The following is a 24,225-nucleotide window of genomic DNA, read 5'->3' on the forward strand; positions in this document are numbered from 1 at the left end:
GCTGACAGCATCGGTGCCTTAGGCTGGCTGGCCGGCCCGTCGCTCCTGCTTCTGGGGGACAATGTCTGCTCTGAGCTAAGACCAACCCCTCCACCTGGGCGCTGGGTCCCATCTCTCCTGCTTATTCAAGGACTTTGTTCCCTCCTCTCCCATAGCATCAATTTCCCTTTTTTAATATTCAAAAAAGTATACAATACAATGGTCTTTAGTATATCACAGGACTGCACAACCATTCCCACAATCAATTTTAGAACATCATCACTCCGAAAAGAACGCCCATATGCATTAACCACTGCTCTCTATTTGCCCTCCAACCTCCCAGAAGCCCAGTCCTAAGCGACCGATTGTCTGTTTTCAGTCTCTACAGAGTCCCCTATTCTGGACATTTTATACAAACAGATTCACATAATAAGTGGTCTTTTGTGACTGGCTTCTTTCCCTCAGCATAATGTCTTCAAGGATGAAATCATCCATGCTGTGGCACGTACTTCACTTCTTTGTATGGCCAGCCAATATTCCATTGTATGAATATACTACCTTTTATTTTTCCATTCATCAGTTGATGGGCATTTGGGTTGTGTCTACTTCTGGCTATTATGAATAATGCTGCTAGGAACACTTGTGCACAAGTTTTTGAACATATGTTTTCAGTTCTCTTGGATATGTGCCTAGGAGTGGAATTGCTTGGGTCACATGCTAACTCTGTCTAACCTTCTGAGGAACTGCCAGACTGTTTTCCAAAGCGGCTACACTATTTTACATTCTCACTAGTAATATATGAGGGGTTATTTTTATCATCAGAATTCATAACATTCTGAAATAACACCTTTGATCTCACAGTTCTCTTCTGGTTACCACCGCATTTTCCATTCCTCTGCTCCCCTTACAGCAAAACTCCTGAAAATAAGTGGTCTTTATTACTTGTCTCCAGTTCCTGCCCTCCTATTTTCCCTTGAACCCACTGCTAGTAGACTTTGCCCCCAACACGCCAACAAAACAGCTCTTAAAGCACCAGTGATCCAGCTGCTGCCAAGTGCCTTGGCCATTTCTCAGTCCTCATCATCTGACCTTTCAGCAGCTTTGCACTTGACCCTCCTTCTTAAAGCACTTTCTCCACTTGGATGGAATTCTCTCCATTTCCCTCTCTCTCTGTGTCTCTATCTCCCTCTCTTCTCCGCCTGCCTCATTGACTATCTCTCCTCCAACCTCTACAAGCTGGGACCCCACTGTTCAGTGTCCAGTCCTTTTCTCTATGCTGGTTCTCCAAGTGACTAAAACCAGTCACAACTTTAAATTCTCTAACTCCCAAATTTATATTTCTGCCAGGTTCCAAAAGTACTCTCAGAGCATCAAACCTGCTCTCCCCACCATCTTCCTGCATATCTATAAATGTCAACCCCCGCCTTCTAGTTGGTCAGGCAAAAGGCTTTGCAGTTTTCCTTGTCGTCCCTCTCTCTCACACCTCACATCCAATCCAGCAGCAAATACTGACGACTCTACTTTCTAAATATATCCTCAATCTGACTACTTCTCATCACTTCCATTGATGTCACCTGGGCTCCCTCCATAGTCACCTCCCATCTGGATGAATTCTGGCACCTGGATGGAGCCTTCTAGCAGGTCTTCCTATTTTACCCTTGCCCCCTCAGACGTCTATGGCAACCAGAGTGACTCTAGGAAGATGGAAGTCAGATCATGTCACTACTCTGCTCAGATCTTTCCAACAGGCCTCATGACACCCTGAGTAAACAGCAGAGTCCTCACCTGGCCTGGATCCTCATTGCCCCCTTGACGGCAGGTCCTATCTCTCTCCCCTCCCACTTCAGCCACAACAGCCTCCTTGAGAATGCCAGACTTGTCCAATCTCAAGGGCTTTTCATTTATTGTTTTATCTTGGAATGGAATGTGCTCCTTCCAAATATCCACATGCTCCACTCCCTCACCTCTAACAGGTCTTCACTCAAATGTCACTTTCTCAGGGAGGCCTTCCTTGAGCTCACTAGCTATGCAGCCCTCTCCCCAGTGCCCCGAATCTTTCTTTCTCTGCTTTTGCTTTTTCTCCTTAGCAACATCACCAAACAACTCTTTTATCTTGTATTAGCTATCTCCCTTCACTAAAATATAAGCTCCTTTAGGACCAGAAAGTTTATCTGCCTTGTTCACTGCTGAATCGCAGGATCCACAACAGTGCCCAGAACATAACAAGATTTCAGAGAACAGTTGTAATTTTGATAAACATTCCCTGGAGGTTTTGGTGGTTAGATAATCTATTCTAATCCATTGTATATTGGGCAACTCACATCATTTAATGTATGGTACCCCATACTGACTTGGGTTTTTAACTGGATGGAGAGAAGCAGCCCAAAGAGTTCAAGAAGTTCATTAGCCACTAACATGAGGGACTGTTCCATCAAAAGTGCTAGTGGCTCATCATGGTATCCTGGCCACGCTGCATTCATCACACCCAGTAACAGCTTGAAAACGTGGACTGAAAGTCCAGGTCCTCTAGCTTGGATTATTTCTGATGTTGGAAGACTGTATAGGAGGGGGCATCCTCCTGATTATTCAGTACACCCATGGAGGGCCTATGCTTTGTTAAGGTTGATTCTGAGATGCCCTGGCCAGAAATCTTGGACTCACCCACCACTGCCAGATGGCATAACCCTTGATGATGTCATTTACACTGTGGTTGATCTGCATGAAGCAGTGCACAGACGGGGCAGCTGTGTGCAGCCACCCTGGCACTCTATAGCACTCTGCTAGAGCAAGGACTTGAAATGCCTTCCAGTTCCCCATATCTCACCAGGCCCATGCTGAAACGGTCCCAGATGTGCAACAGCAGTTTGCCATGTACAGACAGATATTTGTGTCTGAGCATGGGTCCACATTTTTTGCAGATGGTTGGAAAGTTTTGTAATAAATAGGAACTTCACCCCAGCTATCACCATTGAGCCCCACTTGCCTAAAACAATGATGGCACAGACTTTGAAGGAGATCCTTGATCCTTTGACCTCTGAGGCCCTCAAGCCTCCCCTTCCCTGCTCAATTCATCCCTCCAGTGTCAAAGGTAGGAGCTTCCTGCTCAAGGTCTCTAGATGCACCCTCCCCCCCCAGGTTCTGTGCATACTTGAAACTCACAAGAGCTAGATGGACCAGGTCCAACACCTGCTGGTTCTTGACCTGGTTCCTCTAGAGCCTTTCAGATTTTATTTAAGCTTCACCACATGAAGACTCTGGGCCTCTACAAAAGCTAAAGTGGGACCACACTGTTCTCTGAATATCCCAGAAAAGCTGTGGGAAAGGAGCACTCCTAGTATTCAAAGTGCACATCAACTTTTTGCATCCGTCTGATTGGCAAAACTCAGATGTACACTGCAATTGGCCAAAATTGCAGTGTAACAAATGTGGAGCAACTGGGACTCCCATATACAACTGGTGGGAGTGATAATAGATGCAATCACTTTGGACAGCAATTCAGCCAACATCTAGTAAAACTGAAGGCACGCATACCCTCTGAGACATCAATTCTATTGCAAAACATATACACCCTAGAGAAACGTGTACTCATGAACATCTGTGTCATATGTTTAGTAGCATTAGTAGCAATGGTGAGAATTGAAAACAACTTAAATGACCATCAACTGGTCATGTAATGAGTAAATTCATTACAGTGGAATACAATATGAAAATGGATACATGTAATGAAGTTACATGTATCAATATAGCTAAAAATCTCAAAAAAGAGTATTTTGCAAAAATAAAAGCAAGCTGCAGAAGGTTGTATGTAATGCATTTTATATAAAAATTTAAAGTATGCACATATGTTATATTTTGTTTAAGGATACACACATATATATTACAAAATTTTAAAAATGAATTAGTAGACTAAACCCCAAATTCAAGATAGTGGTTATTTTAGGGAGAGGAAAGTGAATGGGAAGAGAGTGGATACTTGCTATTGTGGCTGTGTAGTTGCTAAGTTGTGACTGACACTTTTGCAATCCCATGGACAGCTGCCCACCAGGGGGCTTCCCAGGCAAGAATACTGGAGTGGGCTGCTATTTCCTTCTCCAGGGGCACTGTTATGGCATCTGTAATGTTTCATTTAAGAATGTTTATTATATTATTAAATGTGTGTTTATATGTCTGAGATGTTTCACTTAAAAAGATGTTTTAAAGAGTGCTAAATCAGTGAATCAGAAGGGAAGAGTATTGTATGTATTTGGGCCTGGTAGCTAATCTTATGAATCGGTTCCACTGGCTTTTGGAGTTAAGTCCCAGGCTCTCCTACCACCACCCAGGGGCCCATTAGACCTGTGTGAATCTCCACGTTTATGATCGTCTTCAGAGTATATAATTTTCTCATAAAATTCAACAAAGTATAACGGAAAGTCTCAAGTGAACACAGTAGACTGATCACAATTCTAGAAATATAGTTGAATTCATTCATAAAAACCACTGACTTTCTTCTCATGGCTGTTTTTCCCCCTAAGAACCCAGGTTTGCATTTTTCTCTTCCTTGTCAGACATCACATGTTCACAATAACATACCCCAGCCAGGTGGCTCCAGAGTCACACTCACGCCTCAGGAGATTCACTAAGCGCTTCATAGAGCAGACCTCTGTGCTCGTTCACACAGAAATCTCAGATGTTACATCCAAGAATGCCGAGGGCCAGTCATTCCTGTCTGATGAATATGGAGGGTGTGCGTCCTGCACCTTGTCACCCACCCCCAAACATCAGCGTTTGGAGCTGCAGAGCAGGAGAACTGGGAGGGAATGGGGTTTTCAAACTCCAATAGATCTGAGTTCTTCTCCCTGTCATTTGTACAGACCGCCTGTGTAATCATTAGTGTGTGTGTGTTTACCCAAACACATGTGTGAGACAGGACTATTACGGGACAAAGTCAAGGCACAGGACTGGACTCGGTCCGGTCTGCAGACACAGGGCCAGAGCCCTCCCAGGCCAGACTGAAGCTTCACCAGGCCCCTGATATTGCTACTGATCAGCTGGCATTTGGAACTGAACTTTCTAGCCTGCCTACCAGGGCAACCAATATACTTCATGCCCTTGAAGGGCATGCCAATCTGCATTTGAAATTCTCTTATTCCTCAGTGGACCGGTGCATGCCAGCTGTGCCTAGTGGTCTGAAGAGCAACAGAGAGACAGGGCCACCTGGTGGGCAGAGACCAGGCTTAGGAAACTGGGTGTCCACCTGCAGAACACTTATGCCCCTGAGGCAGCCCTGCGAGCCATGCACCACGATCCTGCTCTTCCCTCACTGGGCTACCGGGAGGAATAAATGAGAGAGACGTGGCTGGCTTCAGTAAGGGTAAAATCATGATTCACGCGGTCTTTTACCTTTAATAAAATAGTAACCCCATTCCCCTGATTTGAGTACAAGCTGGGATTCCCAGGGAGCTTTCTTCTCTTAGGCATCTTCTTGGTTCCTACTGTCACAGGTTCACTCAATGAACCCTCACCCTCACCCCCACAGTCCGGCCAAATCTGACTTTCCCCTCTGGCCTTAAGCATGTCCAGTGTCTTTCCACACTCGTGCATATAGTTCCACTGAAATCCTATCTGCTCCCCGAGGCTGTTTCAGACATCACCTCCTCCCTGAAGCTTCAGATTTCACCCATATTGATGGGCCATCTCTCTCCTTGGAGCCGTGCATGCCGGGCCCATGCTCCCTTCCCTGGTGCCTCCGTGCAGCAACCGACAGAGAGCCCGCCACCCAGCGGGCCCACAGCGAGTGTTACACTGCACGGAACAGAGGAGGCCCAGCAGAGTGGTCCATGTTCCCCAGGAGCCTGCGACCCTTACCTTGGGAGTGAACATGTGTAGGATGCCGTCGATGGCACCCCGCAGCAGCAGGCCCCGGACCAGGAAGCAGGCCAGCACCACGTAGGGGAAGAGGGAGCTGAAGTACATCACCTGCAGAGAGAACAGGGACCCACTGTGGGGCCCAGCCCCTCCTGCAGCTGGCACCCCCCTCCCTGCTCCCAGCTGGGGTGCACGAGCCGCCTCTGATGGCGGTAGAAAGCAGAGCCCCAGGACCCCCCGGGCATGCTGCCAAACCCACTGCATGTCTGGCGCTGAGCCACGGCAGAAGCAGGCACACAGACAGGCTGGAGTCAGCGTGGCTGTGCCTGAGGCTTGTTTTTCCTTTCAAGGGTTGGGGGGGCTGGGCCCGCAGCCTGCCCACCCCCAAGGGCTGCCACTGGGGTGAGGAACCCTTTGCTCTTCCCTCTTCATTTTTTTAATGTCTTCATGCCAGCTTTTCTGTCCCTGACTCCAGGGGACTCCCTAAGGATCTCCCCTGTCCTTGGAGCTCCTCTGACAGAAAGCATCCAGGAGGGGACAGGCACGGCTCCCAAACAAAAGCATCAGAAGAAGGTCCTGCCTCTTGTGATTATAAAGTACATGTTATTTTCTAGCACATGCATTTCTTGAACATTTCTATATCCCCATGTGCCTGGCACAGAGCCACCCACAGAGGAGATGCTTACAAAAAGTTTACTGTGCTGAAACAAACCAAGAGGGCTGTTTGGGGAGGATGGTGTAAAGGTTAAAAGAACGCATCTCCAGAGTTAGACCACCTGAGTTCTGATCCCAGTTCTACCATTTTCCAACCATGTCACCTTGAGTTATTTATTTAACCTTGGGGTGCCTCCATTTCTTCATCTATAAAATGGGTATAATGATTCCTAACTCCAAAGGTTGCTGTGGTCCAAAGGCACTCATAAATGTGGCAGTGTGTGATCAGTGACATGAAGTGCTAGCTACTAGTCTGGCCTTTGGAGAGAAAAGAGGCGGTGGCTGAGATAACATTACCTTTCCAGGGCTTAGCTTCCCTGCTCATCATATCCATCGAAGAACCTGAAGCCTTAGACAAACAAGGTTCTAATTTGAGCCCTGGGGCTGACTAGCTGGCTGTCTGATCATGGGTGAGATTTTTTTCCCTTTTCCAAGCCTTAGTTTCCTCATTTGTAAAATGGGTAGGTTGAGCTATAGGATTTCTAACATCTTTTCCAGCCCTGGAAGTCCATGAATATTGATACATGACAAATAAGAAAGGGTCCTTATTTGAAGGGAAAATGACCTGCTGGGAGAAGGTGTGTGGGGTTATACTGGTCTGCATCCTCAGAGGCTCTCAAAGTCCCCTTCACTCAGGGTACCCACCTATTCACAGAGCCCATTAGTTAGATATACAGTGAACTGTTAGTTTTCACCAAAAATTGTTGAGTAGGCTTTTCTACGATTTTTGCTAGGGAAGCTGAGGGGCAAGGGTCTAGCCAAACATTCTAGTTCAATACTCCTGTTTTTTTTTTTTTTTTCCTTAAAGTTTGCAGAGCAGTCCTGAGTTATCTGAGCATGAAGGCAGCTGGGGTCATGGCAATGATCTTCCACAAACCCACGTGGTGGGCTGGCCACAGGGACCAATACTACAGCAGTGACACTCCCATCTCGGACCTTTCACGGGTGACCCAGAGTTCTCCGCCCCTGCATTCCACACTTTTTGCAGCACCCTCTCCCCGAGTAAGTGTGGGTGCCCTGGCCCCCTGGCCACTCACCTTCCCCGAGGACTGGATGCCCTTGACGACAGCCATGCCCACGATGCTCCAGGCCACGAGGAGGCAGAGAGTCATCTTCCAGTTGAGGCCCCCGCTCTCCGAGATGGAGTTGGAGATGTCCAAGGCCTCTCGGTACCAGAAGTAGGTAGTGGCTGAGCTCTTCTCACACTCTGCCTCCACCACTGAAATGGCAGCAAAGGCCACAAGGGGCCTGTGGGACCACCTCCTCGGCTGGACCCCAATCCAGCGCAGCTGAGCATAGTAGCAGGAAGGGATTGTATTGTTCTGGGCTAGCCAGGATCTGGCAGATCCTGAGGACTCCTGGGCTCCTGAGGGGCCTGGGAGGCTTTAGGACACACTGATCTAACTGAACTCCCACTCATGCCGTCCCCCTGCCCATGTCCATCAATGGAGAGCAGGAAGGATTAGGCAGAACTGGCCTCAAGTTCCTTGGGAAAGGTCCTGACCTAGGAGCCAGACACCTGGGTTCTCATCCTAGATCCTTAGCGAAATCAGTGGTGTGACCATGGGAAAGTTGTTTCTGAGCCTCAGTTTACCCATTTATGAGGTGGCGTAAATCACCCAGCCCTTTATAGGACTGGCATGTAAATATAGATTGTTTCCAGACAGAACAGTGTTAGAGTAACACGGGGTAGTTAATAATAACTAAACAAAACTCACAATTTCCAGAGTTATTCCTACACTCACTATTTCATTCAACCCCTATAAGAACTCTGTGGGACAGGCTGGCAAGAGATCATCATAAGGGGACATGAGGGGACTTCCATGGTGGTCTAATGGTCAAGATTCCATGCTTCCAATGCAGGGGGGAAGGGTTCAATCCCTGGGTGGGGAAACAGATCCCACATGCTGCACGGCCAAAAGAAAAAGAAAGTGGGAAAGATGAGGATCAGAGAGGGTAGGTGGCTTATCCAAGGTGGCACAGCAAGTCAACAAAATCCCAAAATCTGCAGGGAAGGAATGGAGACTCAGATGTAGAAAATGGATTTGTGGACACAGTGGGGGAAGGAGCGAGTGGGATGAATGGAGAAAGTAGCATCAACAGCCTAAGCCTCCCCTCTTAGGCTCTGTGGATTCCTTCCTGGGACAGAGCTAGCTGGCATCCCCAGGTGGGTTCCTCAGAAGAACCATACTTGCCTGCCACGGTCCCATTCCTGGAGACAGGGCACTCACTCCAGGGCAGTGGGTACTGGAAAGACTTGAAGAAGTAGAAGACGCTCCACCCGATGATCACGTTATAGTACAGGCCCACAAAGAGGCAGACCTGCAGACGGGGTCCACGGGCATCACAGAGGCTGCAGGCAGCTCCGCCCCTCCCCTCCCCCACGCACAGCCTCGAAAGAGGAAGAGGAGAGCCAGGCCGGCGGCCACAGAGGGCCCGCTCCCAATCCTCCGCTCATCTGTTATTCGGGGAATCCACAAAGGAATGCTTCAGATATTAAAGTTCTCTCCTTTAAGCAACGAAGTCTTAAAATGTTAATCCTTTCCAGTTTGAAATTCCTCTAAGATGCTTGAAGCACTTCCCCATCATTTCCTGATGACTCAGGATTATAATTGCAGAACTGCCCTATGGGGCTATGGAGGCATGCCCAGTTATCGCTGCCACAGTAAACGGCCCCAGACAGCTGTGCTTATTGAGGTTTTGTAGATGCTTCTTATTGGCTCCCCATGTCCTCCCTTCTCTCAGGATGCTGCTTTCTCTTTGGTACTGTCAGAAGCCTGCTTCTAGAAAGACACGACTTCTCATTTTTTGGAACATGATAACCAACCTTGACAGAACTGTATTTAAAACAGAAGCACATGGATTCTGACTGAGAGTCAAAGGGGTTTCCTTTGAAAGCAATGCTTCTACATGTAGAGATTTTCTGCATCCACTTGGGGTGCAGAGACCCCTGCCTATAGCCAGAGACCCCCTCTCTCTCCAGGGGCCTGGCTATCTGATGTATGTGACACTACTGGGCAGTGTGAGGGCTGAGAGACCCTGGCTTCATCAATTTTGTCTGAGTCCTGGTATGCATGAGCAGACACTCCTATAGCATACCTTACATGTGTGGGAATACAGTAGCAGAGATACCCACTGCCTTTACTGGAATGCTTACAGTCCAAGGAGGAGCCCCACTCACACTTATGCACATACACACGGCCAGCCCCAGCGGACAGTGCTGTATTCGGTCGTGTCAATCTGTGCAGAGGTGATCTCTCCCAGTCTCTTCCTGAGGCAGGTTTGGGCTGCCCCTGTTGCCAGGCCAGACAGATCCTTCCAGAGGCAGATTCCAGTTTTTATCCCTGGTGTGAGCATAGCACCTGCAGGCTTTGCTCTTAAGGGAGGCTCGGTCTCCCCACCTGGAGAGCTAAGCCGGGCCTCATCTGCAGCCCCATGGATCAGCCTGGAGCCCTCATGGAGCGTCCCCATCCAGGCCATTGGGGTCTCCCCATCTCCCACTGTTCCAAAGCCACACTCCTCTTGGGTCAGCCACAGGCCCCTGAGGCCTTCTTCAGCTCTGCTCATGCGCACAGCAAACTGGAAAGGAGACACCATACCCCAAGGCTGCCTTTTCTCACTTACCCAAATCAAATACCCTCTAACCCAGGAGAAAGGACGGGCCTCCCTCACAGAGTACTGATGGGCTGGTAAGCAGAGCAGGTATCTGGGATGGTTCACGTGTCCCCAGAGAACTCTGGCTGAGATGTCCCAGGCCTTTCCTCCTTCGTAATAATCCCAAATATTACATCATTCAGGCAGTGGTGCCCACTTCCAGTTTAGGAAGTATGTGGTCCTGAGACACCAGGTGGATGCAGTACTCAGGATGAGGGTCTCCCTCGCTGCCCTTCACCCCTCCCAGGACTCTGGGCTGTAAGCCCTGTGCCCCAGAGCAGCCCCTCTGCCTCCCGGCCTGTGCCCGCCACCGGCCCCCAACTTACTATGCAGCTGGAGAAGCCGATGCCGCCCAGGCGGGGGCACACGTAGTGCCACACGCCGATGCTGCCGCGGCGGATCCTCTGGCCCACGGCCAGCTCCAGGAAGAAGAGCGGGATCCCAATGATGATCAGCAGCACCAGGTAGGGCACCAGGTAGGCACCTGGGGAGGAGGGAGGGACGTGGGAGGGCGTCTGGAGCACGGCAGCCAGGTCAGGGAGGCGTGGCAGCCAGGTCCTACAGCCTCAGCCACATCTCCAGTCATCCTCAAACTGCCCCAGGCCCTGTGCTCCTCCTCCAGGAACGCTCTGGCTTACACATGCAACCTACCGCACACTGGCTGCCCAGACCTCCTTCTCCCCCTTGGCTCCACTGACGCAAAACACCAAGGGAGGAGCCAGATGGATGTCAACGCCTGATATCTACAAGGCTGGACTCAGAGGCAGACATCCCTACCTCCTTATGCATACTGTGGACACCTGTTCACACCCGCTCCCCCCCACAGAGGAGCAGCCCCCAGTCACTGGCCCCTCAGAGGCACAGACCCTGGGGCACCGTCCTCCCCAAGTCTGGGGGACCAGATGCTGACACAGCAGACTGGACAGCTCCAGGGAAGCAGAGCTTGGAAGCTCTCCAGGGACACAGGGTCTGACAAGCATCGCCATTAATCTACAGCTAATTGGGAGGAACGGAAGAGAAATTTGCAGTTTAGGAAAGCATAGCCAGGAGGATCATAAAGGATAGAATGGATCTCGCTAAAGATTCCAGACAATAAATTTAGCTTGCTGTTCCAGGTCTCACTGCAGACACAATCTCGATTCCAAGTGACAGGGCATTTAGCAGAGGAATTAAAACCATGTCTGGACACAGACAATTGACCCCGGTGGAGAGCTGTGCCAAAAACCCAGTCCTCTAAGCGGTGCTATTGGCACAGCCCTGCCTGTCTGTTAAAGGTGTCTCCAGTGCCCAACATCCCCAGACAATTCCCTGCAAGCTGGGAGCCTCCAGAAGACCCCCCAGCCACACTGCTCTGTTCCCCATAATGCAACATCCCAACATGTGTAATAAACCCAGGAGTCAGGCACCTCTGGGGCCCACGACTCGGCACTTGGCAACAGCTCATCGTTAGCTATTCTGTACCAGGGTGTGCAGTGGGGCCATCTGGGCCTCAGAAGGCACAGACAGTATCCCAGGAGAGCTGGGGGGACCCTGGGGTTCACCTGAGCACTGTCAGCATGTGCACACACATCACACACGATCAACTGAGCACATACATGCTGAGGGAGGGGCGTGGGTCCACCGGAGCTAGTCAGAAAAGGTGCCCCGGGGAGCAACGCCCCGCAACTTATATAAGAGCACCTAATTCATGCAACACACACGTGCACATGGTCACATGAACGCATCAATTTAACTTGTCACTAACGAGCCTCTGCATCCTGTTATAAAAGGAGGGGGGCCTGAAGGACCCCTGGTTCTGTCTTTTAACCCAGCTCTGTCTCGTGGTCTCCAGCTCTGGGAAACGGAAGAGGAGAGGAGTGATCTGAAGGACAGCACAGGGACACAGGCTCCCTGGTTTTGTATTTCACCCATGAGTCCGCCGTTCGGGGAAGATGTGCAGAGAGACAGGTCTCAAGGGTCAGAGAAGCAGGACAGAATCGTCTGTGGATGCTTTTCTCCTCTTCCCAAGGAACTAAGGAGAGTCTCCAGGTAATTGCTGTCCAAAGACAGGTCCTGCTGCAAAGACTTGGCCCCCACGAGCCACCACTCAGGCCCCAGGACTCTGACTGACTGGAAGTTTCTTCAATACACTGAGGTCTAGCTAACAGGGCTCAGGGGACTACAGGCTGGATGAGCAGGATTCTGCCTGGGTTCATCACAGGTGCTTTTTCATATCAACTCTTATTAAAATCATTTGGACATGCACCCTCCTCTACCTTAGAAAATACAACTGGGGACACATCTGCATTCAAAGTAAACTTTGATTATTTAGTGGCTTTCAGGGCCTCAGGTCATCAGTCTAAACAGCTGGAAGCACTGTTCAGGGAGTTATAAAATTTAGCAGAACATGGCTACAGAGAGTTAGATTCAGGGATCTCTGAGGCTTCCTGGATCTCTAGCATGTCTCCCTATTAATAGCAAACCCCAAAGTGGGCTTTGAAAGACCACTTTGATCTCAGCCTGTTGAGATGCATGCTGAGTGGGGGTTGAGATCCAGACCCTGAAGTCAGACCTTCTGGGCCTGAGTCCTGGTTCCACCACTTACTGGCTCTGTGACTTTGGGCAAATTGCTTGATCCCTCTGTGGCACTGTTTTCTTATCTATGTAAAGAGGATGAAAATATTAGGTAGAATCACATGAAACTGCTGATATTTGATCATTTTTTACTTAAGAAAATGCCCAGTTCACACGCTTCAACTGTACATCTATTGCATAGGGCTTCCATGAGGATTAAATGACTTACCCAGAGTAAGTACTTGATGACCATTTGCCTACTTCTCATAAAAATAAAGAGAAAAACAAGCAAACTGCGAGGATGAAGAATAAAGAAACTGTCAACATCTGGTGGAGCTAGGCAGAGTTTTGGAGTTTCCATTCAAAATTAAACAATTCTCACTGGATCACTCAGGGCTCAAAACCAGAGTTTTGACTCTCAGACCAACCATCTCCTGTGACAATCTGCCTCCTTCCAAAACACATTTAAGATGACTAAAATGTTTAAGATGACTATAAAAACCAGTAAAATGTAGGAGCTAAAGGTAGAGATAAAGAGGGATTCCAGGAATTAGAAAGGATGGGAAATGAAGGTAGGAGCATGGAATGGGGAGTATCAGAGTCCTGAGATCTGATAATGCTTTTCTTCTGGGGGTTGTTCGTGATGTCTAGTGCCATGGCAACGGTCTGGTGACACTGGGAACTAAAAGACTTTGGCAAGAATGCTCCCTGGGGGCAGGGGGGTGGTGGAATGTGTGGCAGGGAGAAGGACTCTGTGATTCAGCACTGAATGCTCAGGCAGACTGATTATCTCAGCCATGAAGGATACAGTTGGAGGCTGCCAGCCGGAGCCCCTAATGCAACGCGCCCTCTGAAGTCATTTTGGGTACTCTGAGCTTTTAACATCTCACAGCACTTGAGGGAATCAAACACTTCTTTTTGTATCTTTGCTTTGGGCAGGCCTTATATCAACTCGGTGACTTGGGCCTAGCCATTGCCATAAAGGGGCTTTCCTGGTAGCTCAGTTGGTAAAGAATCTGTGTGCAATGCAGGAGACTCTGGTTTGATTCTTGGATCAGGAAGATCCCCTGGAGAAGGGATAGGCTACCCACTGCAGTACTCTTGGGCTTCCCCTGTGGCTCAGACCGTAAAGAATTCTCCTGCACTGTGGGAGACCTTGGTTCGATCCCTGGGTTGGGAAGATCCCCTGGAGGAGGGCAGGGCAACCCAACTCCAGTGTTCTTGCCTGGAGAATCCCCATGGACAGAGGAGCCTGGTGGGCTACAGTCTATGGGGTCGCAAAGATTTGGACACGACTGAATGACTAAGCACAACACATGGCATGGCACACAGACTGAAAGCTCTGATCGGCAGCTATTTATTGGGTGAGTAAAAATAAAGATCTTCAAAGCAAGGAGCGTACAGAGGGAAGAGATTGTGCCCTGGCGGCAAAGATGGAGGTTTCTGGCCTTAAGTCAGGTGGGCATTCTCACTCCCTGCCCTTCAACAGAACCGGTGAAGGAGGAGAAGTCTCCAGCCAGGCTCTGCCTTCTGGACCAGGGAGAGCATCCCAGAGGGGAGGGAGGGACTCTGAATAGGGCTGCATCTCTGTGGGAGCCCACAGGGCAGATCCATGGGGCAGGGAGGGAAGGGACAGGGCTAAAAAGCCTGTAGAGCTGGGGCCACACCTTCAGGCTGGAGCGTGGCAGTCCCAGGGCACAGGGACCCAGGGACAAGAAAGTTCTTTGCTGGCTCCATCACTTTCCCAGGACCAGAGGTCTGAGCTTGGAATTGTCAAAGTCCCCTGGGTATTTTTTTTTTTTTTTGGCTAATTTTTGGTTCATTTTCCCCTGGTTTCAAAGCAAATTGCCTTTGGAACATTCCAGCCTACCTCAGAGGTGCCAGGGGATAAGGCCTGGGGGCTTCTACCCACCCCAGGAGCTAGAATAGTGAGTACAAATGGTCTGATACCAGGGGCAAGATCCTCTGGGGGGAATGAATCCCCCTCTGGAGGGGCAGCACGAGGGCCCCTCCAACCTACGAGGCAGCAGGTGTAGTGATTAAGGGTTCAGGCTCTGGGGCAAAGCTGTTCAGGTTTGAATCGTGACTTTATCACCAGCTGTGTGACCTTGAACAAGTGATCTAACCTCTCTGTGCCTCAAGTAACAGCCTCTAATATGAGGATGATAATAACTTTTCCTCACATAGGTTTTTGGGGACAATACAATGGTTGAACCATATGAAATCGGTGCTTTGGCTGTTCCAAGATGCAGTTTCATGCATTTCAGCCTAATATCCAGGGAGAGCTTATGATAGAGCCTGGCATGTACAAGCATTTAATAATAATGGTCAACAGCTGCCCATTACTGTGTGTCAGATATGTGCTTAGTCGCTTCAGTTGTGTCCAACTCTGCAATGCTATAGACTGTAGCCCACCAGACTCCTCCTGTCATGGGATTCTCCAGGCAAGAATACTTGAGTGAATTGCCATGCCCTCCTCCAGGGGATGTTTCTGATCCAGGAATTGAACTCACGTCCCTTATGTCTCCTGCACTGGCAGGTGGATTCTTTACCACTAGCACCCCCTGGGAAGCCTCATCAGATATAGTGGTAAGCATTCTATTAATAAATATAAAGCTCATTTAATTCTCCCAACTATCCTGTGAGGCAGGAACTACTATTATTCTCATCTTACAGATGCAGGATAGCGAGGCACAGAGAAATGAAGCAACTTGCACAGGGTCCCAGAGCCAAGTGGCTCCCCTGGGACTTGAATCCAGGCCACATTCTCTCCTCAGGCTTGCAGCCTCTTGAGAGCTGTTAGCCATTCCTGGGGAAGAGTCTCAGTCTCACTCTGGAGTCCTGAGTTCCAGCCTACAAGGGCGCTGGTTCTTCCTCATAGAGGGGTGTTTCTTTTCTCCCCTCAGCCCAGCCCACATGCAGGGCACTCCGGGACAAGCAGGGCTGCCCCTTACCTCCTCCGTTTTTCTGGCACAGGTAAGGGAACCTCCAGATGTTGCCAAGACCCACAGAGAAGCCGATCTGGGCCAGGATGTACTGCAGCTTGCTGTTCCAGGCCGGCCGGTCCTCCGCGTCCAGCTCCTCCTCCGCTGCCTTCTGCTTGCCGCCTGCCTCGCCGGCCACGTTCAGGACACTCTGCTTGTAGTCCACGGGCTCCTCCAGGGCCAGCAGGTCGGCCACCGACTCCGTGACGTGCTCATTGCTCTGCTCGCGCTGGGTCACCTTGCTGTTCTTCGGCATTGGGCCCCCTGGGTGGCGCAGCCCTGCTTCCCGGCACGTGGAGAAGGTGGGACTCGGCTGCCGTCAGCTCCTGCTCATCCAGGGACCTCTGAAACCAGAAGAGCAGGAGAGGGTTTGCTGACCACACCAGAGAGGTGGGGAGCCCGAGTGGACACAACCCAATTGACTCCCTGTCACACACTCAGAAGCTGGTCAGGGGCCTTGAACTTCAAGCTTGCCTTCTTCCCCAGTGAGGGCCACTGAGGACCTCAAGGTCTGCACCTTCAGTTTCCCCATGGCCCTTCTCAGCTGAGCATCATCAGAAAGGCAAGCCTGATGGAAGGGGTAACACCACACACCAAACCCAAATAAAGAGTCATCCATCACAACAGGGCCACCTTTCACCATCACAGATCCTAGAATGTTCAAGAACATTTGGAGGCTCCACTGCCTTCCCCTCCTAGGGCAGCACAAGGTGTAGCCAAGTCCTAGCCCTCTTGTGTTCTATTTAGTCAAACCACCTGGTGGACCCAGAGAAACCGGCACCTTCATTACAAATGCAGTTGAGGGCCAATGGCATCAACATGCTTGTCAGTAACACAGACTCTCGGCCCCAGCCCAGACCTACTGGATAATGTATTTCTACAGAAACTCCAAGTGATTCAGAGGGGCATTCATGTTTGCAAAAACGAAAAAAAAGGCTAATGCTCTTACATGGGGCCCCTGGACACCAGCATTCCCTAGGCAAGAGCACTGACCAGGCTCAGCTAAAGATTCTGGCAGCAGAGACCTAGAGATGCTTGCTCAGTGCCAACAAATCCTGGGTCATCACTCAGCAGTGACATTATCTGAAGGCCACTGCAGCCAAGAGCCAGTTCTCCATCCTTCTGTGACAGTTTTACAGCAGATAATGTCTGCACAACACGGGCGGGGGAGGCAAAACTCTCCCCTGCTCCTGCCATTCCCCATCCATCTCTCCTGCTTTCCCTTAAACAAATAGAGCACCAAGGAAACGAGTCCTTTGAAGGATCCCAACACTCTGCTTGTATCAAAGCACCTCCTCATTAAGGGAAGGTTGGAGGATTTAAAATTAAACCACATACACCCTGGCCGGCAGTTGCCTCACATCTTTCTAGGGATGTAAATCATCCTGTTCTGTCATTACTCCACTAAGCGAAGGAGCTGCCTCTGTTCCCCCTGCACGTGCCATCTCAACACTCGGGCAAGAGCTCTATGTGGCAGAAGGGTACACACCTGCCCCTCCTGCTGGCCTAGACCCAGACCTCCTGGCTGACTCCACCCAACACCTGACCTTAGAGGAGACCTGGCCAGTCAAATTTTATTATACACATAATGAAGCTAGGAGACCTGGCAGGTGGGGACAGCTGTCCTCCCTGGTCTGTGGGGTCAGCCAGCCCTCCCCAGGTCATGTTTTGGATCACACAAGCAAGTGACACTTTCTTGTCCTCTTCACCTAAGGGGGACAGTGATTCTTTAGTGACTGTCCCCTTCTACTCTAGGCATAGTCAGGGTCTTGGGACAGAGCCAGACTGCCTGAAAGACCTCAGAATTCCCTATAAGAAACACAGCTCTCTGTTGGGACTCTGTTTCACAGTGGGTCAGCTGAATACTCCATCATGGCCTGGAGGGTGCCCCAAGGTGGGATTGTATGTCTGTGGACGCTCCAGCCCTCAGCCTCCCCCCAAGCTGCTACGGTGCCTGGCTACAGAAGCGAATGGCACCCCTAGGAGCTGTGCCAGGGGGAGGCCTGTGTTCTTGCTGAGGCTGCCAGGAGAAGCTCCTCCGCCTCCCCAGTCATCAGGTCCTGGTCCCCAGGCCCTCAAATGGAGAACAAAACCTAAGGCACACATGATGGCGGCTTGTCCAACTAGTCTGTCATCCCTCAACTACGTTAGTTTTATAAAAAGCTAGAGCTGGGGAGGAGGGTCAGGTAGGTCCCTCCTGTGAGCAGTCACCAGGGCTCCTGAACTCGGAGCCTCCCTGCAGGTACTCAGGCTGCAGCAGGATTAGATCAGAACAATCTGGAATGCATTAGACATGATGTACTGTTCATCTTGTCACAACTGGAGAAAACAGGGATTCCTGCAAGTCAGCAGAATTTACCTTGAGGCTGGCCAATTCGACAACACATTTCCCCATAAATAGATTAGTGAGTGGCAGCTCTGGTCACCAGCACGAGAAGAGGGGGAGGGAAGAAGTCACCATTCTAAACTGAGAGGGCTCAAGGACAAAACTGGCACATTCTAATAAATCCAGAGAAGGGTACCCACAACAGCATCACAGAAACCACAGGCATCAACTCAATATGAGCTCTTTCCTTCTTCCCAAGACATCACTGATGTGCATGAACATCCTGCACCACAGGATGGGGCCCGGGGTCCTCTGGGCCATCTGTAAAGTGCTGCTGCAAACTTGCAAGCTGAGACACTGGGCCAGGCTGCCATCAGAACTGGAATCTTCTGCACCCATGAATCTGCTCATATTACAGGAGTCCAATGTTCGGAATACTAAAGTTTGAGGGATGCTAGGAACATTCTCATTTTGTATATGAGGAAACTGAGGCCCAGAAAGAGGGAAATAATTGCCCAAAGCCACTGAGTCAGACCCAGCAGGGGGTGGAACACAGGAAGAAGACAGTATCTTCTTTGGGGGCTTTGAAGTCAGAAAGGCCTGGATTTGAGAGCTCATTTCATTAATTCGTTCATTTACTCACTCACTCATTTCACTGAGTTGACAAATATTTACTGAGTGCCTTCTCCTGGTGGCTTAGACAGCGAAGAATCTACCTGCAATGCGGAAGACCTGAGTTCAATCCCTGAGTTGGAAAGATCTCCTGGAGAAGGGAATGTCTACCCACTTCAGTATTCTTGCCTGGAAAATTCCATGGACGGGGAGCCTGGTGGGCTACAGTCTATGGGGTCGCAAAGAGTTGGACACAACTGATCGACTAACACTTTCACTTTCTCTGTAGCAGGTTCTGTTCTAAGTGTGAGGGATACAGCAGCAAACAAAATAATCCAGAGCTTCCTTTTGTGGAGGTTCTGTTTCTGGCAGACAGGCCAGACATTCAAAGAAATAAACATACAAAATAACCAGTGGTGATTTCTACTATAATGACAAATAACATGGGATGGAGATTGAGGTGGCTGGCAAGCTGGAGGGCTGCAATGTTACGATCTGGAAAGGCACCCCTGAGGCGGGTACACTGGAGAAGAGGCACTCAGGAAATGTATATCAAGTGCCTACGTGAGTGAATGAAGCACCTGTTTGACTTCAAAGCCCCTGCCCTCCCCCCCACCTCCCCCATTTCTCACCTCCACCCCTCTACGCCCCCACTCCGCCAACTGTAAAGACATTGGCTGGTGCCCTGAGAGAGGTGGGCAGCCACCTCGCTTGAATTATGCAAGTGTCAGGCCCCTCCTGGGTGAAAAGGTTCTATCTGATGACAGCTCCTGCCTCCCAGGGAGGGCTGCGTGAGGATTCCATGAGCAGATGTACGCAGAGTGCCTGGCATGAGGCTTGGTGCTAGGAAGGACCCCAAGGGTGGAGGCCGCAATCTGGAATTCTGGTTTTGTTTGTCTTTATTCATTTAAAATGAATTCATTTAAAAATATGTAAGTCCCCCTATTTATATTTCGTTACATAAATGCCCTGTTTCTCCTCAGGAAAAGCCAAAATGAGTTTGCGGGTGGAGTGGGGTAGAGGGCGGAGAGCGTTGTGAAACACCAGCAGCGCAGAAATGTCCTCTTTTGCTAGCGAGACGTAGCAGCACCCTGAAGCTGGTGGGGCAGCACCCTGCGAGGTCCAGGCCCACCCATCTGGCCCCAGGGTCAAAGGGAAGCAGGTAAGGGCCATACGGGGCCAGGCCCCAGGCCTGAAGATCAGCAATGTTATTACTGATAAAAAAAAAAAGCATGGCCTCACTGTAAAGCCTGGCAATATTATGAATAGAACTATAGCTCATATTTGGAATAGTTTGAAATCATTTAAAAACATGTTTTACACAGTCCATGGGCACAGTGTGAGATGGTGATTCTGCTCCGAAGCCAAACTGCCTGGGTTCGAATCTCAGCTTCGCTCCTCACCAGCCACCAGCTGGCCGGGTTCTTCCCCTCCCTGAGCTGATTTCCTCAGTGCCAGTGAACAGAGCATGACCACCGGGTAACGTCGAGGGGAGGACAGGTCGTACAGGTCTCAGGAGGGGGCCCGACCCCCAGCAAGTGCTCACAGATGTCACCTCTTCTTATCATCTCACTGGCTTCACAGCCCGGCCCGAGAAGTGCAGTGAACAGTTGTGCCCCCAGGCGGGACAGGGCATGGCCAACATCACACACCTGCCAGCACCCAGGTCTCCTCACTCCTGGGCTCTCTCCATGTCTAAAGGGGAGGCAGCAGCAGTGACTTCAAATAACCTGCCCCCTCCACAGCCCTCCAGTTCCCTGAAGCCTGGAGACCCTGTGCTGGAAAAGGTGAGCTTTCAGCCCAGGGCCGGGAATCCATCGTGTACTTAGCAACCCTGAAGCACGGCCGGGGACAAGCACCAGAATCAGAGAAGATCCAGGCAGGTAGATTCCTCTCTGCCCTGCCTTTGCTGCCCGTGGAGCCAGAGGTGATCCAGGCAATGGGAGGCCCATTCGGTGCTGGTCTTGCTTGACCAACCACCAGCCAACTGTGCAAAGTGGCACCATCAACCCGACCTCTCTGGATCTTGCTTTCCCTGTGTGTGCAATGGGTAGGTCTGGATGGTCTCTGAGGCCCTTTCAGCTCTGCATATATCCAGGGAGTGGCCCTCCTGCACATGCATGTGAGCAAGGTGTGACCTGCCCCAGGCACAGACACTGCAGGTCCTTGGGCTTGTCGGTCAGGCCACCCTCTTCCGGACGAGAGCTCACTGGGGCACTGTGGTGATGCTTTGACCGCCAGCCCTCTGTTCTCGGATTACCCCCCGTAGTAAATGCGGTGGGTTGTAAAGGTGCTTTCCCAAGAGGTACATCAGAGAATGCAGTGCCATGGTACACCCCGGAAGGATGCCTCAACTACTTAAAACACAATGCAGAGAGGCTCGAATGCCGAGAAAGCCCTCGGGTGCCAGATCTGTCACTTAGCAACAGATGCAGCTTACAGCTCAGAATAGCACATGTGAGAGAAGCAGGACGGGAGAGTGAACTGTGAATCTTCTTAAAAAGAGAAAAAAATAGTGTGACTAGGAGGCAGACAGGTAAAAATATCTCAGGGCCAGAGGGCTGATGGCTCCACAACCACCTTTCAAGCACAGCTTTCACGTCACTCACTCATTACCGCCGGGGCAGGGGGCGGGGGGTGGCTGCTCACCCTGCAATCAAGGCCAAGCCGGGGCCTCTCCACCCCCAGGAGCGGGGAGCGGGGGAAGGGGGGCCCTCTGAGCCCCTGCCTCCTGAGGTCGGTAAGGGGTACCTGGTAACTCAAAGGACAAACTAGAAGGAGTCGGTTTCCACGTGAGACCCCCAGGTGAACTGAGTGGACAAGCTGCTATCTCGGGGAAAGAGGAGCCAAGGGGACCACAGACCCCGAGGACTGACTTCACTGAAGGCCTGGGGGTGCTCAGTGTTGCTGCCTTGGGTGGGCGGGTACTCTGGAGAGCGTGACAAGTCCGTAAATGCAAGCCTCTATCACAGGGCTTCCAGGTGGCTCAGCGGCAAAGAATCCGCCTACAATACAGGAGACCTGGGTTAGACCTCTGGGTCGGGAAGATCCCCTGTAGAAGGAAATGTATTCCACTCCAGTATTCTTGCCTGAAAACTCCCATGAACAGAGAAGCCTGGCGGACTGCAGTCCATGGGGTCACAAATAGTTGGACATGACTTAGCTACTAAACCACCACCACACCACAGGGAAGCCGTGGGCCCCCAGAAGAGAGGAGCAGTGGAGAACGCCAGCTCCCTGGGCCATACAGCCAAGTCCAGCTCAGGACCAAGCAGTGCTGAGAAGGAAGTAAGGTCAGATCCCTTCCTCTCAGGGAACTTAACAGCGTCCCGATTTCCAGGTGACAAGCCGTGGTGGCCCACACACTTTTTCTAATTACCTCAGAGCCTCTGGGCTTCCACTGAGCCCAATACAGATCAGACTGTTAGAGACCCAAGTTGTCCGCCGAATTATTTTTAACTATCTTATTGGAACCTCTGGCAGTCAGCTGGTACAAACTGCTCCTGGCAGGCCCTGGCCTGGGGTGGCCGCTCATCTTGGGTTTTCTCGCCCAGGAGGCACAGTCAGGCGCCAGCACATTTCTGGCCTCTCGCTCCTCCAGCCTCCATCCCCACATCGCCAAGTCCTGTCAGTGGGTTCAGCTCTGTCCTCTCCCACCCTCCTGCTCTAAGTCAGGCCTTCTCCCCGTGGAAGGCCAGCACCAGGCACCCAGCTCACGTCTCCTCCAGGCCGTCAGAGGAGATACCATGTGTCCCCACGCCCACAGTCATCGCATCGCCGCGGCAGCTCCTCCTGTGGGCCCCCTTCCACCTCCCTGGCTCTGGCTCCCCCCTCCTCCCCAGCCCACCTACCACTCCTCATCCTCTGCCTCCTCGACCTTCTCAGTCTTTGAAGGTCCAGTTCAAGGCCCAGCAATGGCGGGACGCCTTCCACAATTATCTAGTGAGAAAGAACATCCCCTTCTCTCCCTTCCTCAGCACACTTCTTGTAAGACTATTCACTGCTTTTACCAACTGGCTTTTTAGTATAACTGGTTATTTAAGGCCTGATTTCTTTCTGAACCACAAGGCTCCCTGAGGACAGGACCCAAGATGGATCAGCTCTGTGCTCCTCCCCATTGCCCCACACCCAGCAGGGCCTGGCACACAGGACAAGACATGGTATTCACAGATGCTCCGAGGTCTCTGCCTGCCCACCCTCCAAGAACAAACTGCTTCCCTGCTTCCTATGTTAAAATTGGAACTTCAGCCTTCTCCTTTGAAACAAAGATGTGACTGCGAAAAGCTAACAGCTCTGAGCAGAGACATGGTAAACCTACCAGAAGTCGTCTGCCCAGCCAGGGGCTCTAATCTGGCGCAGCCCTGCAGCACATGTGGGGAGGACCCTAGGCCTTGGAAGACAGATTTCTAGCCCTGACTCATCTGGAAAATAGGGAACAGCTCTTACCTACCAACTGCATCTGGTTATCATATGGATAGAAGGAGAAAGAGAAAGAAAAGCTTCCTGAAACATCGAGTCAACAGAACAGCCACTTCTGACTCCATTTCACAGATTTTCCAGCTTTGTGCTGTGGTCCCCAGTCCTTATCCCAGCTAACTGCATCTTTGCTTCTCCAAGGCCAAATTCTGGTGACCAAGTACTACATGTGCTCAATAAATATGATATGAATGAAGTGAGTGAGTGAATCAATGGATTGATGTATTCTGAACTCCTCAAATTTTCTAGAATCTGATATTACTTCTCAGCTTCAAATTTTCCCATCTTCTGACATGATACTCTGATCCCAGGAGCATGTGACACCCCAAGCATCTGTTTGAAACTAACATAAACTAAGAAGTCTGGCCATCGCTCAAAAGACATTTTGCCTTTCATACAGGAGCTATGATCTGTACCTCCGTGTCTCCACTCTGCAGGCAGGATTCATCCACACCACAGAGAAGTAATCACTGGATGGCTTGGTCTTGGCGTGGAGCCTTCCAGAGGCTGGCAGACCATTCCAAGCAACACACGGGCAAAGAAGCCAGCGGAATTTTCTACATCTCGTCTCACCTTCCTGCTGCATTTACTGAGCGTGCTCGCTGCAGTTGGTGTTTTGTTTTCTTAGTCAAGGAGGAAGGAAAGCAGGAAAAGGGGCAGATGGTCCATGGGGGCGGGGCGGGGGGGACTGGCACTGGAAAATATGGGAGAGGCCAGCGCCAACAAAAGCTTTTGGTTCAGTTCTACCAAGTCAAGTGAGGGGGAATGCACGCCCAGTGAGTAAGCAAGCAAGAGCAGCACTAGGGCTGCCCCACAGACACCTGAGCTCCCACTAGAGTTTAGGTGCTGAGGGCAAAGTGGACTGTGGTGATAATGACAGTTTCAACAGCAGTACATGGACTCTTCTGATGATCCCAGTGGCTGAGACTTCATGCTTCCAATGCAGGGGGCCTAGGCTGGATCCCTGGACAGGGAACTAGATCCCATATGACACAACTAATGATCCTGACCGCCACAACTAAAACCCAGTGCAACCATATAAATAAATAAATAGTTTTTAAAAGAGCAGCAGCACATAGG

General features: G+C 50.6%; 1 protein-coding gene across 2 annotated transcripts in view; it reads right to left on the reverse strand.

Moving 5' to 3' along the window:
• SLC6A17 (solute carrier family 6 member 17) overlaps nucleotides 1-24,225 on the reverse strand; it is a 52,625-nt gene that overhangs the window by 20,592 nt on the left and 7,808 nt on the right. For both annotated transcript variants that reach the window (XM_065907202.1, XM_065907212.1), the window contains exons 2-6: nucleotides 15,702-16,075; nucleotides 10,521-10,678; nucleotides 8,736-8,862; nucleotides 7,578-7,759; nucleotides 5,827-5,937 (exon numbers count right to left, since the gene is read on the reverse strand). In XM_065907202.1, coding sequence (XP_065763274.1) covers nucleotides 5,827-5,937; nucleotides 7,578-7,759; nucleotides 8,736-8,862; nucleotides 10,521-10,678; nucleotides 15,702-15,987 — 864 coding nt within the window. In that variant the 5' untranslated portion in view covers nucleotides 15,988-16,075. The remainder of the gene's footprint in view (nucleotides 1-5,826; nucleotides 5,938-7,577; nucleotides 7,760-8,735; nucleotides 8,863-10,520; nucleotides 10,679-15,701; nucleotides 16,076-24,225) is intronic.

Source organism: Muntiacus reevesi, chromosome 1 (assembly GCF_963930625.1).
Source record: "Muntiacus reevesi chromosome 1, mMunRee1.1, whole genome shotgun sequence".
NCBI lineage: Eukaryota > Metazoa > Chordata > Mammalia > Artiodactyla > Cervidae > Muntiacus > Muntiacus reevesi.